This window comes from Electrophorus electricus, chromosome 7, assembly GCF_013358815.1.
Source record: "Electrophorus electricus isolate fEleEle1 chromosome 7, fEleEle1.pri, whole genome shotgun sequence".
Classification (NCBI taxonomy): Eukaryota; Metazoa; Chordata; class Actinopteri; order Gymnotiformes; family Gymnotidae; genus Electrophorus; species Electrophorus electricus.
Genome location: NC_049541.1, coordinates 26,792,701 through 26,808,264, shown reverse-complemented (window position 1 = coordinate 26,808,264; position 15,564 = coordinate 26,792,701). Strand labels below are relative to the sequence as shown.

Here is a 15,564-nt window from a genome sequence, read left to right as displayed (position 1 = left end):
CTGTCATAAACCAGTCCTACCATAAACCCCGTTTGCAGGCCCTATAAGATGCTGCTGGTTTGCCTGATCTTGGTCTAAAGAGCCTTTTCTCTGAAAATGCGTTAGATTTTTCTCAATACTGAAGAGGTGGTTCAGCGTGGTATTGTGACATTCTCATACTGCATCTCATTAAACTAACCTTAATACAAATATCTCATGAGATATTAAAAAATCTGCCATGATTATATACACCTTCACCTCCACTTTATTAGCTAGACCTTGCTAGTCTCGGGTGAAACCCCCCTTTTTCATCAGAAAATTCAACAAGGTACTGGAAACGTTCCTTTGAGATTTTGCTCCATATTGACATGAAAACATCACACAGTTGCTGCAGATGTATCAACTGCACATCCATGATGTGAGTCTCTTGTTCCACCACATCCCAACGGTGCTCATCAGATGCACTGCTCATAACCACATGGTCTGTGGCATTCAAACAATACTCAGTTGGTATTAAGAGGAGCAAAGTTTACCAAGAGAATACCTCCCATGCCATTATACCACCATCACCAGCCTGAATCATTGATATAAGGCCGGGGGGATCCACGCTTTCAGATTGTTTACTGCAAATTCTGACCCTACCATCCGAATGTCGCAGCTAAAATCAAGACTTATCAGACCAGGTGACATTTTTCCAATCTCCTATTGTCTAATTTTGGTGAGCCAGTGCAAAGTGTAGCCTAGTTGCCTGTTCTTAGCTGACAGGAGAGGCACCCGTTGTGGTCCTCTGCTGAGTGTTCACTGATGCTCTTCTGCATACCTCGGATGTAATGAGTGGTTGTTAGAGTTGTTCTTGGATTCAAAATAAGTAAAATGTAGTTTCTGTAGTTTGCTTGACTTCTGCTTTTACCGGAACATGTTGTCAAACGGTTCCACCACTGGAGATGATTCCTGCACAGCTGGACTGAGTGGGACAGCAATATGTGAGCCATGTGTGTCTAGCCCGTGTGGTTTTTCTAAATGATTTATACAGCAAAAATCCAATGGGTAAGTTGTGGAGGTAAAGCAGAATGTTCACTGTTCAAACACTCATGTAGGCAATCCAAAAATGCTAAGGGGCTATGGCTAATTTCAGGACAGTGAACGTGTTTTTAAAGACAGCAGGTTAAGAATGCACTTTATGTGATATAGTTCATAGAGGAGTAATTTGAAGATTAATGAGTAGTAGCTGTATTTTTCCCCCTTTTGACTCTTAATGTAACATGGATCTTAGATCAGTTTCATTCAAACACTCCTCAGTCCCAATTTATTCAATTTATTTTGCTGGAAAAATATCACAGTAACATAAGAAGAATAAAAACAATCAATTGAATCTGAGCATCTGGTACTGTAAATGTCACATTTGAATTCATTATTTGTATTTGACAGAACAGTTGATACGACAATTGTTGAGATGTTTATCAGGTCTGCTATGGTTTTCTGAAAATGAGCTTCTTTCTCAGGGTGAACGAGCAGATTGGAGTTGCCTTTGCATCGCAGAATTCTTCAGTCTTTTCGTCCTTCACACGACCCTCGATTCTGCTGACCTCATCATTGACACGGCTGAGGATTGTCAGGATGTCGTCGCCCCTAGGAGAACGTGAAGGTGACAGACATGACGTGTGTTAAGAGAGGGAAAGTCTGTACTCCGAGATCAGCATGCTGGAGCCCTGCCAAACATCAGAGACACAAACTCACCTTACACTGCTTTCTCGTATATGTTTACAGAGTGACTGAATAAACCACGAGCCCTTAGAAGACCGATATGATAAATAGCCGTCTACTGTGGACCTGGCAATCAGGAAGTCAGAGGCTTTAGGGATGCTATATTTTCCTGTGTGAGAAGTGTGGCCTTCATCTGAGAAGACCAGAACTTTCTCCTGCTTATTCAATCCCCTGCAAGCCTGGATAAAGAACACCTTGGGCTTGCCGACTAGAGTGGAACAGTTTTTCCCATCAAATGGAGTGAAGATGTCCTCCGTAGGACACAGATTCCCATCACATCCCAAAACTCCCTTGCTATTTCCATGACTAAGCACACAGCAGACAAAGCAATCTCCATTATGCTGTTGCTTGCTGTATCTTAACATGAGCTCCTTCATCTCCTCTGCACTCAGGTCTGTATGCATCTTTACTGTAAAACCCAAGAATTCAAACACTTCCTTTAGAGCATCTGAAACAGATTTAAAAAGAAAAAAAAGGTTTGGATATTGTGAGACAGCGGGATGTTCATAGAACCATTACTGTGTTTCTGGTCAATCACACTGTCGCTTGTGTTTGACACCACATGAAGTACTGTAAATGGAAAACATTATTCAGTACATCATTTATTCAAAGATTTATGCAAAGTATTTCCAGGTAGGTTAATTGCTCATTCTAGTTGGGATTTATTTTATACACGTAACATTTAGTAAACAGTTTATCAAGATAAAATTCATTTTGAAAAATTAATAAAGAAATTAAAACCTGCATCCTTCTTGGATCCTGACCGGGTCTTTTCAGTATTTGTAAATTGCTCATTGTTGATGATTACACAGAAACCACGTGGTTTACTTTTCATTGGATATTCATCCTAGAAAAAAACCCAAACACTGATACAAATAGTCTGTAGCATTGAAAATATGCTAAAAATATGCTAATATTCTCTGGTCCTGGAGGGCTGGAGTCCAGCTCAGTCTGGTGATTTCCTTGCTCTAAACATCCAGGAACTCTGCTACTTCACTGACCAGTTCACTCTAAATATCTGAGTGAAATTTGGTGATCCAAATTCAAGTCCAAAATGTAAAATTTTAAACAAATATTTTAAAGAAGAATCAGCCAGGAAATCTACACACTGACCCTCTTATGTTGATGAAGCATATTGCTCTCAACTCAGTGTTATGTGACAGCGGTTAAACAGAAAGCCCTTCAGAACCTTATTTCAGTATCCAGTATTCTGTCCGTTATATAATGTGTAAAAGTGAGATGCAAATTTTTGTCATTATTCACTATTACCTTGTCTGTAGGTTGAGCTGAGAAAACAGCAATGAGAAAATCAAAGAGAGAACAAAATGTAAATGCATAAATTCATTATGTAAATGAGTAGAAATGTTACAATTCTGAATCATTTCGCTTGTATATATATGAATCATCTCACTAATTTGAAAAATCTATTATATATATAATCACAGTAGAATGATCTATAGCATGTAAGCATTGTTAATGCTTGCCTGAGTGCCGTAGGGCATGGTACAGAACACGCAGACTTCCTCGATGGTGACAGTGATGCTTATTAACGACATAATGCAGACATTTACGAGTAACACGGCTCTACACTTAACACGTAACAAAGCTAACTAACATGCAACGGAAGAATACTGTATTGCACTACGATTGAATCAAGTTCAAATTCTTCATTTCTGTAGTGCTGTGTCCTTCGTTTCTGAAAAGGTTTCCGTTCTCTCGTAATGACGGGGCATAAATATGGCTTTTCAAATATGGCTACCTGCTGTGTATTTTTTCATGCTATCGTACCTTCAGGTCGTGCAGCCGCAGTGCCCTGGCTGGAGCCCACAGCTCTGGGACTGCTCTGGGTCAGTAATTTGTCTAGTTGCAGTTTATCGTACACATTTTTGTCGCGTTTTTGTAGTTTCTCTAACAGGATGTGGCAGGCCTTGGGGCCTTTCTTCTTAACGCTGTCGATCAAAAAGCGAACCCGATCAGCCCGGAGTGGGTTCTGTTGCAGGATTGACTCCACTTCTTCATCTCCCAACACCTTCTCATCCTTAAGATCATCCAACAGTTGTTTGATCACAGAATCGGTTAAACTGTCCTTTAACTCAGTTCGCACCCGTTCAAGCACATTATCTAGGAGAAATGTCATGGTGCAACAATATGAAAGAAAGCCTTTCTGTAAAAATTAATTCTCACAGCAACTTCTCACAATATTTTTTTTACATTCACGGTTTTGTTTCTTTTCTATTGTATCACTTTTTCTCACATTTTTTAAGTATAGCAGCCTACATTTTGTAGCAAAAGCAAATCATGATATAAGGTTATTTTTCTTACCGGCCATTCTGGTAGTGTATATATCACAGCTGAGGAGCAGTTTTCGTGAATGGTAAACTTTGTTAGGTGACTTTACATCTGCTTCTAGAGAAAGGAAGTGCCTGTGTTATATATGGCGCCTTCTTCCGCATACGTGTCATCTTGTGTGTCGTTGTGTTCATCTGCTGATTAATGTGTTGCGTTAGCGTTCATGTATATAAGTCTTGTGTTTGAGTCTGTGTGCGTCGATGTTTGACCCATTAGCGTTTTACGTAGTGTGTAATTAACAAATAAATGTTTGTTTCTGATTTTGAGGATTTATTTGTTTTTTTTAACTGCAGTTAAAATAAACTGTTCATCAAAAACTGAATCTTCATTATTTCCCTACAAATCTACTGACAACATCTCTCTGCCACACACTCACACACACACACACAGAAAGATACACACATTACATCATTCTTTGTTGCTCTTTACTTTCCCTCCATAATTTATTCTTGGCATTTGCCAGGATCTCACGGGCTTGTGTGTGTGCGTGTGTGTGTGCGTGTGAATGTGTGTGTGCGTGTGTGTGCGCGCGCGTGTGTGTATGGGTGTGTGTTCATGTGTGTGTGCATGTGTGTGTGCGTGTGTATTTTTACAGGAATCCTATTGGCTCATGTCCCTTGGCCCATAACACCTCCCGGCCTTCCATCTGCTCATATCGATGTGTTGTTGACATCTGTGTGTCTGTGTGTGTTTGTTCTGTGTGCAGTGAGTCTAACTGTTAGATTTTGTGTGTGAAACACACATGGCTGTGTTTGTGCTGGCTATTGTGTTTATGTCTGTACACGTGTGCGTCTTTAGTCCGGTGCAACTGTGAGCGCTCTTGTTTAGCCACATCCCTCCCTCCTACACAAGCAGTGGGAGAATCTGTGCTCTGCAAATAACGCGAACCACGTGGCATGATATCACAGGCAGCGTTAACACATATGACAGTTAAACATCATATGATTACCATGACATGTCACTGTACATAAAATGGCCATAGATATAATGATGTTAAACAAAACTACATTAGATGACAAAGTTGCCCTGAGTACAATGGCATTTGGGCTGTGCTAAAATGTACTTATATCTTGCGAAGATCTTTATTACCACAGAATTCCAAATAGCCTTATAAATTCAGAATGACCAAATAGACTCTGGGATTATATACCGCAACTAATCGGTTGCTATGGTGTCATGAAACATTTCTTTGTTGGTGGTATTACTACCACCGGGCATAACGTTCTGCCCAGAAGCCTCCGCTTTTTAGCAACCATATAAGTGACAGGAGCTATATTAACTGGATTCAGTATCAACCTTACTTACTAGCAAGCTAATTTGGCCAGAATGCATGACGCGGTGGGGTCGTATACCTGTTCAAGCCTCCGTCTGTGCTGGTAGATCAAAGCGGTGTAAGCCAAATTATTATTAGCACATTCAGCATTAGCTCCCTTCATGTTGATGTTAGCGTCGTGTTAGCGCCTCATCGGGAAAACCGTCTGACTCGAGTGGCTGAAGCCCAAATCGCCTGCATTGTACTCAGAGCCTGTGGCTGCTTGAGGAATATTTTCTCATCCATGGCTCATTGCTGCCCTGCTTGTTTCTCAGTGAGACCTGGGGCACGCTCTACAGCTGAGCGCAAGCATGAAGTCACTATTCCGACTCCACTCATCCCAGATCTGCTGGACTCTTCATGATTACCGTAATGCACTGAGCTGCTAACAGTTGTACGACGCTACTGTCGAAGGCTATTTAGTGTTCTGGAAATGAGGCCGTAATTTCTTTGGAGAACACACTTTCAGCACTGTCCGAGAAGCCAAATTTCTGAGCCATTTGCCCAGTTGACACTTTCACTAATCTACTTTCCATGGTATATTCATTACTTTTTGTAGCACACAAAGCTAGCCATATTACCCCCATTCACTTATAGCAGAGGCTGCTTCATTTGTATGAGTGACTAGTTTCAGACAGAAATTCCACAAACGGACTTGTAACCAGTAACCCAGGTAACGGGTGTCCTAGGGGTGTACTTACTGTGTCCGTCAGCGGCGGGTGACTTCTGTCGGGCGGGATTCGGTGACCCGCACATCGTTGTGACAGCAGGATGATCATAGTTCTCTTGACCTTTGACCTCGGCCCGACGCGACTCGTCAACCTGACTGGGCTGCTCATTTTTCCTAAACATGGTCTCGGGTAGTTTGGCGCTGGCGTGGGACCCGAGGGTAGAGGGGGCCCGGGAAGTTGGGGAGACGCTGTCCAGGGTTCTGCTGAACGCGTCAGAGTGTTTTTGGGTTTCAGGTGCCTTGCCATGGACCAGAATCTCTGGCTTCTTCAGGACAAAGCGGGCACTGCAAGCACTAAGGAAGGGGGTCAGATTACGTTCAAAGAGAAAGCTGCACAATTTGACAAAGATATCCACCTCACCCTTTACAAAGAGCCAAGCAGCCTGCAGATTTGTCAGTAAAGTAACGCACCATCAGAGCAGACACGCGACAGTCACGCCCTGCATCAGCGGAGCTCTGTACCTGTTTGAGCCGGCAGCCGCTTTGCCGTTGTTGCTGGACGAGACGTCCCACAAGTTCTGGAGTCCCGGCCTTGGGCCTGAAGAGGTCGGAGGGCTTGGTTCTATTGGAGCCCAGCTCATGGTGCCGGCTGCTGGATGTAGAGAGGACGTTCCGGCACTGGCTGTTGGAGGGTGTCCGCCGGATGTGCGTCGAGGAAACGTGGGAAGAGGAGTCTGCCTCCTCTACCTCAAATGACCTCTTCAGGGCTGCGTGTGGGGAACACAGAAAAGTACCTGCCTGAGACGCAAGATGGAAACAGACTGCAGACTGATATGATGCTCTGTGTCTTTAGAAATGCAGGCATCTCCAGGGAAGGGTTTGTCTCTCTTGCAGTGAAAACATCTAGAGGTCATAAAGTCAAACAAACAATCACTGAAAACAGTCCGACCTGAAATATTAAAGGTGTTTTTTTTTTTAAGGTGCAGTTGAATTTGTAGTCAGACATCTGCAAGATGTTTTGTAACGATGGACACCAAATATAAACTCACAACAAACCAGACACCAAAGCATCTGCTCCAACAGCACGGCCATCAGAGAACAGTAATCGCCCCTACTGTCACGGAACGCTTGCCTCCCGCGAGTCACGTGGGTTGGCCCGCCACGTGCAGTGGGAGGATCGTTGTTAGTGGCCTTTGTCGTAGTGTGCAGGATTGTTGGTCATTGTGGAAGTAACGTCGTAACGTCTTGATGTAATGTTCCTTTCGTCATTTGTTAAACATGTTCGTGTTTGTCACATATTGTTGACTATTTCATGTTTGTGTTTGTCGTTTGTAATGCTTGTGAGTGCCGTTATCCTTTTATGTTTATATGTGAATAAATGTACGTCCCAGTCGCTGGAGTCTGTGCGTCCTGCCCCTCACCCTGCGGCACTTGGGCCACTACGCGTTACACAAATACTACACAGGTATGAAGACTAACCAATGACTACATTTGGATTCGTGGTCCAGAACAGCAGCAGATAGTCCAGTCTATGGGGGTTAGTACATATTGATTTAAGATCTAGTAATTTAAAACCAGACATAGTAATTTGAAAACCCCAAAAGATGGGGTTCATATAATTTCATTCTTCTGGATGTAAATAAACTGTGAACATCACACCTCAGATACAACAGATTACACATTTTACTACAATTCAACCAGTGACCGGTGCACTGCTACACATGTGCTCTTCCACTCTGAGCCTGCAGGGGGTGCTGATGTTTCACAGGCCTAGGAATCCTCACCTCAGCTCTGTGGCCTGCTTGTGTTAGCAAAAAGGCTTCAAGCTCTACTTGCCCCATTCATGTATATGTGTGCTCCTTTTATGCAGGTGTGCGTTTGTTAAGTGTGCTGCCCCTGTGGGGACGGGACGCAATGCTGGTTTTTCCACCACCGCTTTCTGGGCCAATCGGGCACCATTTCCGGGCACCACTCCGAGCTCTCGTCAGCACAAGAGCCTGCATCAAAGGGCCCAGCCGTCTGGAGAAGAGACGCTGAAGAACAACACGTGCCAAGCTAACGCGGCAGTGTTGAAAAACGGCCGCAGCCTCGCCGTTATCAGACCCGCACCGCGCCCCAAGGCCGTTAAGCTCACCGCGTGTGAAGGTGAAAATGTTAGGAGAGAATGTAAAGTTATAAAGTTTCTGCTTCATTTGAACAGACCTGAAACTCGAGCGCAGACCCCAGTGGCTCATAAACATGCTTCACACTCACATTGGGGATCCACACCATGATACACACACATCCCGAATGATGCCAACTTTACCACTATGCATCCCCGCTGACTCCAAACACACCCCGGTAGGTCACGTAAGATGTACAATAAGGGACTGGGGTGTCGTAAAGATAAAATTAATCTTAGAGTTAGGCTTATGCTAAGTTAGGGTGAGCATATTTTGGTCTTGAAAAGAAGACACTGGGAGTAATAAGGTAGCATAGGGCAGACAGTCACCTCTGGTGGGTGGAAGGTTGGGACTAAGGTGGACTGAGGTGTGTGGACTGGATGTGGGGGGTTACAAAAGTTAAAAGTTAACATGTATCCACAACCATGCCATGTGAATGTTCTCATCAGTAGAAGCATCACAGTAAGGTCTGTTTTACACTGCTTTTGTACCTGGATGCAATACTTGTTTTTTTCATAGTCTGAGCACCGACATTTCCTTCAGGATCAATAATGTCTTATCTTGTTGTGTCTTATCTTACTTGAATTTTTTTAGAATGAGAGCAAGCCTGGGCAGACATGCGGTCCATTGATGTGCAGCTATTGTGATGCTCAGTGGTGTAGAATGTAAAACTCAGGGGCCTTGTGGGGGGGTTGTCCATGAGCCCCTGCCCTGTTCAGGCTCTGTGGCGTTCTGTGGCGTTCCAAGCGCTGACTCCATTGTTTTGCTGGGGAACTTCACCACTCATCAGGGCAACAATTGGGAAAAACTTGGAGGAGGGATTGGAAGGAATGGCCTTCCTGTTCTGAGCCCGAGTGGATTGTCGTTTTAGGACTTTGTACTAGCTATTGTTTGTCCACAACTAACGCTATGTTCGAACACAAGATTGCTCATGAGTGTAATTGATAGCAGAGCAAAAAGGTCATGATGGACTTCATGGTTGTGTCAACTGACCTGTTTTGGACTCTCAGATACAGAAATGTGCAGAGCAGAGAGCTCAGCTGATCGCCATTTGGCAGTGAGTGGGATCAGATGGTGCAGAATGGTGCAGATGGGATCAGATGGTGTAGACCTGGTATACGATAGCTCAGGAGGGGAAGGAGAAACACCATCCAAGCTGTGCTCAGCAAGAGAGGTGAAGCTCTGAACTTGACTGAGAATATTGTCAATCATTGGGAGAAGCACTGTGAGGACCTCCTTAACCCGAGAAACTGGCCTTCTGTCCAGTAGGCTGTCCGTGGCTGATGTCAGTGAGGTATTTGGAAAGCTCCACAGTAGCAAGGTACCAGAGGTGGACAAGATTCACCCAGAAGGCTCTGCATGCCTGGAGGGTATTTTGGCTGACATGCCTCATGGACCTTGGAAACAATGCCTCTGGATTGGCAAACCTGGGTGGTGGTCCCCACTTTTCATGCAAATGATACACAGACCACAGCCAGTACCTTTTGTTCTAAATCTAGGATTACTATATATTAGATCCCTAACATCTCAGGGTGAAATTATCTGTAAACAGTCTGCTGCTTTCTACTGCTATGCTGATGACACTCAGTTATATGTCTCAGCCAAACCAGAGGACAAATATCATCTTAATATTACAGAGGAACATGTAAAGAACACAAGACACTGGGTATTGAGAAACTTTCTCTCTCTTAATCCTGAACAACAGAAGTGCTCTTATTAGACCCACAGGCAGCACAGGAGTAAGCTCTTTGATTAGGTAATAAACCGGTGAGGTCGGCTGCCGTCACGACTGCTCCGTCCACACCTGGCACTTTTTTCGCTCTTTTCGCTATCTTTTTCGTTCTTTTCGCTCTTCCCGCTACCCCTGACTTCTCCGCAGCCCTTCTCTACACACCACGGCACGTATCTCGTACAGCAGAGATGCCCTTATTTCTCTTAATCTACATAGCACTCACCTCAAGCCGTCTGTAACCCCGGACCCAAGATGGCCGACGGAGATCCTGAGGGAAAACAGAAGACGCGGCGCGAGGAAAAGGCCGCGAGGGAAGCGAGCCGGCGTCAGGAACAGGCTGAGGGCTCGGGCACACCGCTAGCATCCTGCTAGCCAACGTCCAGTCTCTGGATAACAAGCTAGACGACCTCCGGGCCAGGATAAAGTTCCAGAGGGACATTCGGGATTGCAATCTCCTCTGCTTCACCGAGTCGTGGCTGAACCCAGCGGTACCAAACCACGCTATCCAGCCGGCCGAGTTCTTCTCGGTTCACCGCATGGACAGGACGGCAGATTCGGGGAAGTCGAGAGGCGGCGGAGTGTGTGTGATGGTAAACAACAGCTGGTGCAACAATGCCAATGTTGTTACTCTCGCCTGCTCCTGCTCACCCAACCTGGAGCTGCTCGCCCTCAAGCTTCGTTCTTTCTACCTTCCCCGGGAGTTCACTTCGGTCATCATCAACACCGTGTACATCCCACCTCAGGCTAACATGGACACTGCACTGTGGGAACTTCATGAGGCTCTCACACAGTTTCAGACACAGCACCGGGACGCTGCACTTATCGTGGTTGGGGATTTCAACAGCGCTAACCTCAAGCGTGCAGTGCCCAACCTTTACCAGCACGTAACCTTCCCCACCAGGGGAAAGAGGACACTAGACCACTGCTACACCCCATACAAGGACAGCTACAAGGCACTAGCTCATCCACCGTTTGGTAAGTCGGACCACGCCGCCATCTTCCTCCTACCAAAATATAAACAACGGCTGAAACGGGAAGCTCCGGTTCAGAGGGAGGTCGCGCGCTGGACAGACCAATCGGTGGCCGCTCTGCAGGACGCTCTGGATGACGCGGACTGGGACATGTTCCGGCGCAGCACTGATGATGTCAGCGAGTTTACGGAGGCAGTAGTAGGATTTATTGGGAAACTGGTGGACGACACGATTCCAAGAACCACCATCAAGAAGTTTTCCAACCAGAAGCCCTGGGTGGACAGAACCATCCACGAGGCTCTGAACTCTCGCACTGCTGCCTACAATGCGGGGATCATCAGCGGGAACATGGACGAGTACAAGTCTGCAGCATACGGAGTGCGCAGGGCGGTGAGGGAGGCGAAGCGGCGCTACGGGAAGAAATAGAGACACAGTTCCAGCAGAGTGGTTCTAGATCCCTGTGGCAGGGACTACGGACGATCACGGACTACAGGAGCCCACCCTCTGGGCTGATGAGTGCGGATGAGTCTCTGGCGAACGAGCTGAATACATTCTTTGCTCGCTTCGAGGCTACATCTAGCAGCGCTAGTGCTAACAGCGCCAATGCTAACGGCGCTAGTGCTAACAGCGCCAATGCTAACGGTGCTAGTGCAAATGGCACTATCGGCGCAGCCAATGGCACATGCGCGGGGCCCACCATAGAACAGCGCCCTCTCATCATCACGGAGAGTGACGTGAGGAGAGTGTTTAAAAGGGTGAATACCAGGAAGGCGATGGGACCAGACGGTATCTGCGGGAGGGTCCTCAAAGCCTGCGCAGATCAGCTAGCCCCGGTATTCACCGACATCTTCAATCTCTCCCTGACGCTCGGTATTGTCCCGTCCAGCTTCAAGCGGTCCACCATCGTCCCCGTCCCGAAGAAACCTCGACCCTCCGACCTCAATGACTACCGCCCTGTCGCCCTCACATCAGTCGTGATGAAGTGCTTTGAAAAGCTAGTTAGAGACTTCATCACATCTTCACTGCCAGCTTCCACGGACCCACTGCAGTTTGCATACCGCCACAACCGCTCCACTGACGATGCGATTGCACATCTGCTCCACACTACACTGACTCACCTGGACGAAGGGAGGGGAAATTATGTTAAAATGCTATTTGTCGACTACAGTTCAGCATTTAACACTATCATTCCCTCCCTACTCACTACTAAGTTGGGAGATCTAGGACTGCATACATCCCTGTGCGACTGGATCTCCAACTTCCTAACAGACAGACCACAATCAGTACGGGTGGGCAACTGCGCCTCATCCACCCTCACCCTCAGCACTGGAGCTCCTCAGGGTTGTGTCCTAAGCCCCCTGCTCTACTCACTGTACACCTACGACTGCACAGCCACTTCCAGCTCTAACACCATTGTCAAGTTTGCTGATGACACCGTTGTCGTGGGTCTGATCTCGGACAACGACGAGAGGGCCTACCTGGAGGAGATTAAACACCTGGAAAACTGGTGCCAGGAAAATAATCTCCTCCTAAACGTCAGTAAGACAAAGGAGCTGATCGTGGATTGCAGCAAGAAGCAGGAGCGGCACTACCAACCTGTGACGATCAGTGGAACCACGGTGGAGAGAGTAGATAGTTTCAGGTACCTTGGTGTTCACATCTCGCAGGACCAGTCCTGGTCCCGCCATACCAGCTCCCTGGCAAAGAAAGCTCGTCAGCGTCTTTACCACCTCAGACGCCTAAGGGACTTCAGACTGCCCTCCAAGGTACTGCGGAACTTCTACACCTGCACTATTGAGAGCATCCTCACGGGGAGCATCACAGTCTGGTTTGGAAATAGCACCAAGCAGGACAGACAAGCACTCCAAAGGGTAGTGCGTTCAGCAGAGCGCATCACTCACTCTGAACTTCCTGACCTGCAGACCACCTACTACAAGCGGTGCCAAACCAAGGCCAGGAAAATTGTGAAGGACCCCACCCATCCCAACAATAGACTCTTCTCTCTGTTGAGGTCAGGGAGGCGCTTCCGCTCCCTGAAGGCCAAGACAGAGAGGCTGAAGAGGAGCTTCTTCCCACAGGCCATTCGGGCCCTGAATCAGGGAAACTGATAAACTGTGGGGACCACCACCACGTAACATGACTGTATATCTGTACATCTGTATATATAGATTTAGATTTATACTCAATTAACCTGTTACAACAACTGTAGATATGGTACTATACAATGGATCTGTACATTCTGTAGATTGTGTACATATATACTCAACCATATACATTGTACATTGTGTATATAATCATAATATACATATATTGTACATATTGTTAATATATTTTTGTACATACATAGAATATATATTTATCTGTATATATATTTTTTTCTCTATGCACCCCTGGTTCTCTTCCTCAGTTTGGACAGAGCACTCTCCACCATTTCACTGCGTGTTGTACTGTGTATGACTATGTATGTGACAAATAAACCAAACTTGAAACTTGAAACATTGATTGCCTCCCAATTACACCATGTTTAATGGCTAAAGGTCTTGGTGTAATTATGGATCTCAGTCTATCATATGAAACTAATGCTAATAAAGATCCTAGGACAGCCTTGTTCTATCCAGGAAACTTGCAAAATTTAGAAATATACTATCACTACATTACTTAGAAAAACTAGATTTGACTGCTGGAAGTGATAAAAGTTTTACTAGAAATAGAAAGTTTTCTCATGTTGCTCCTATGTGAGCTACACTGCATTGGTTTCCAGAAAAAAATGTATTGATTAAAAAATTCTTCTAATTAACATACAAAGCATTGAATGTTCTTTCCCTACGGTACCTTAGCAAACTCTTGGTCTATTATGATCTGCCACATCTGTGTAGATCAAAAGCCACAGGCTCTTTTTAGTATCTAGAAGAAGGAAATCCACTTCAAGGGGCACAGCCTTTTCTTACAGCTCCCAAGATATTGAATAACCTTCCTGTAAATGTTCAAGTCTCATACAGTCTCAAAATTAAAGGCCAGGCTGAAGACCTATGTGTACTGTCACGCATTTTACTAACTACTTCCCACCTTAGGTAAAGGTGTGGATCTGGGGGTCCATGGGCATTGATGGTTATGGCAAACTGGGATGTTATGATGCTGTCACTTCACCTCTCAGGTTTGTTGACTGAGAGTGGTGGAGTGCTGATGTTCCAGGGTGCCTCATGCCTGTGGTTCCTTCTGGCTCTTTCCATTCAGCTATGCTGCCATAGCTAGATCTGCCAAAGTCTACTCTTGCACATTATATAACCATATTTTACAAACTTCAGTATTTGACCCATCTCAGCTGACTCTGTGGCTATTCCCAACTCCAGCCCCAGCCTATCCTATTGGGTGATGTAGCATTTAATTTTTTAGGCATTCACTGACATTATCATTTATTCTCCCAATCGTAAAATGATTCAGTTATTGCTTTAAATGTGTGGCTAATCACTTGGCTGGCAAACCTTTGGTTGCTCATTTGAAGCTTGCTGTATGCATCCTACAGAAAGTTGGTTTTAGAACATGTCAGCTGGATGGGCCAATAAACCAACAGGATAGAGCAAATACATGCCTTTCAAATGGTTTTGAGTATGTGAAGACCTTAAAAACTAGTTTGAGTCGTTTCCTGTTGCCTGACTTGAACAATACATGAAAGCGCTTGTTTTGGTGTTAGTACCTCTGGTTGTTTATTTTTTTCATCATGGCAGCAGAGGTAAATATCAATAGCTGAGCACAATCGGCTAAAACACAATTCTGCATAGTTTTCTGGCTAAAAGTTCATCGCTTACACCCTTCTGTAAGGGTGAGCAGTAAGGAGGCAGATGCATGCGTGGAGAAGAGCGAGATTTAATAGGGGCAAATCCAGAATCAGAGTTGTTCTAGCAGTCCAGGGTCACAGAACCGACATGGAGAGTACCGGGATAGATGGATAAAAAACACGAGTACACGAAAGCAAACAGGAGAATCAGCCTATCACAAAAGACTAGGGAAAACTTAAACACAATGATCCAAATATACATACATGGAGTCAAGAAACAAACACAGCCACATAAACACATTCAATGAACAGCCATGACAAAGGCACACAACAGGGTTTAAACACATGACAGTACCCCCCCCCCAAAGCACCAAACACCTGGGCGCGCAAACACAGGGACCATCAAAACCAAAAACACAACAGGACTAGGATGCTACACCAACAGAAACAGAACGGCCAAGACGCGGAGCAGGGACAGGACCCAGACGAGACACAGGAGCACACAGGCCAGAAACAGGAATCGAATACGGGACACGATGAGGAGCAGGTACCGGAACATCAGCAGACACAGGAACCGGGGCAACAGGAGAAGACTGAACAGGACAAGAACCAGGAGCAAAAGGAGGAATAGACACAGGAACCGAAGGAACAGGCGCGACAGGAAAAGAAGCAATGGGATTAGAAACAGGAGAAACATGGGGATTGGGCACAGGGACAGAGGCAAGTAACACAACAGAGACAGGCACTGGAACGAAAGACACCACAGGCATGGGTACAGGAACTGGGACAGGCAGGGTAATTTCCATGCCACAAGGCAGGGTAACAGGTTTAAGCACAGAAAGACAAACAG

General features: G+C 45.5%; 2 protein-coding genes across 2 annotated transcripts in view; both read right to left on the bottom strand.

Annotated features, from left to right (window-relative positions):
* Window positions 1–1,278: 1,278 nt before the first annotated feature.
* On the bottom strand, window positions 1,279–10,222 carry LOC113588302 (caspase-7-like). The gene is made up of 9 exons (XM_035528445.1): window positions 10,192–10,222; window positions 6,597–6,841; window positions 6,106–6,428; window positions 4,066–4,149; window positions 3,532–3,864; window positions 3,013–3,029; window positions 2,485–2,590; window positions 1,717–2,191; window positions 1,279–1,608 (listed from the first exon to the last, which is right to left on the bottom strand). Exons 2-9 carry the CDS (start codon window positions 6,713–6,715, stop codon window positions 1,449–1,451), a joined length of 1,617 nt encoding a protein of 538 aa, XP_035384338.1. The 5' UTR covers window positions 6,716–6,841; window positions 10,192–10,222; the 3' UTR covers window positions 1,279–1,448.
* LOC118241747 (protein diaphanous homolog 1-like) overlaps window positions 7,956–15,564 on the bottom strand; it is an 8,868-nt gene continuing 1,259 nt past the window's right edge. The window contains exons 2-3 of the mRNA XM_035528567.1: window positions 15,491–15,564; window positions 7,956–8,093 (exon numbers count right to left, since the gene is read on the bottom strand). The exon at window positions 15,491–15,564 is cut by the window's right edge and continues 582 nt beyond it. Of these exons, the coding sequence (XP_035384460.1) occupies window positions 7,956–8,093; window positions 15,491–15,564 (212 nt within the window). The remainder of the gene's footprint in view (window positions 8,094–15,490) is intronic.

Coding starts and splice junctions, on each gene's coding strand:
- LOC113588302 (XM_035528445.1), bottom strand. CDS start 6,715: ATGAGCTGGGCTCCAATAGAACCAAGCCCTCCGACCTCTTCAGGCCCA. Junction 3,865..4,065: donor ATACACTACCAGAATGGCCG/GTAAGAAAAATA, acceptor CATTTCTCCTAG/ATAATGTGCTTGAACGGGTG. Junction 1,609..1,716: donor ATACGAGAAAGCAGTGTAAG/GTGAGTTTGTGT, acceptor ACGTTCTCCTAG/GGGCGACGACATCCTGACAA.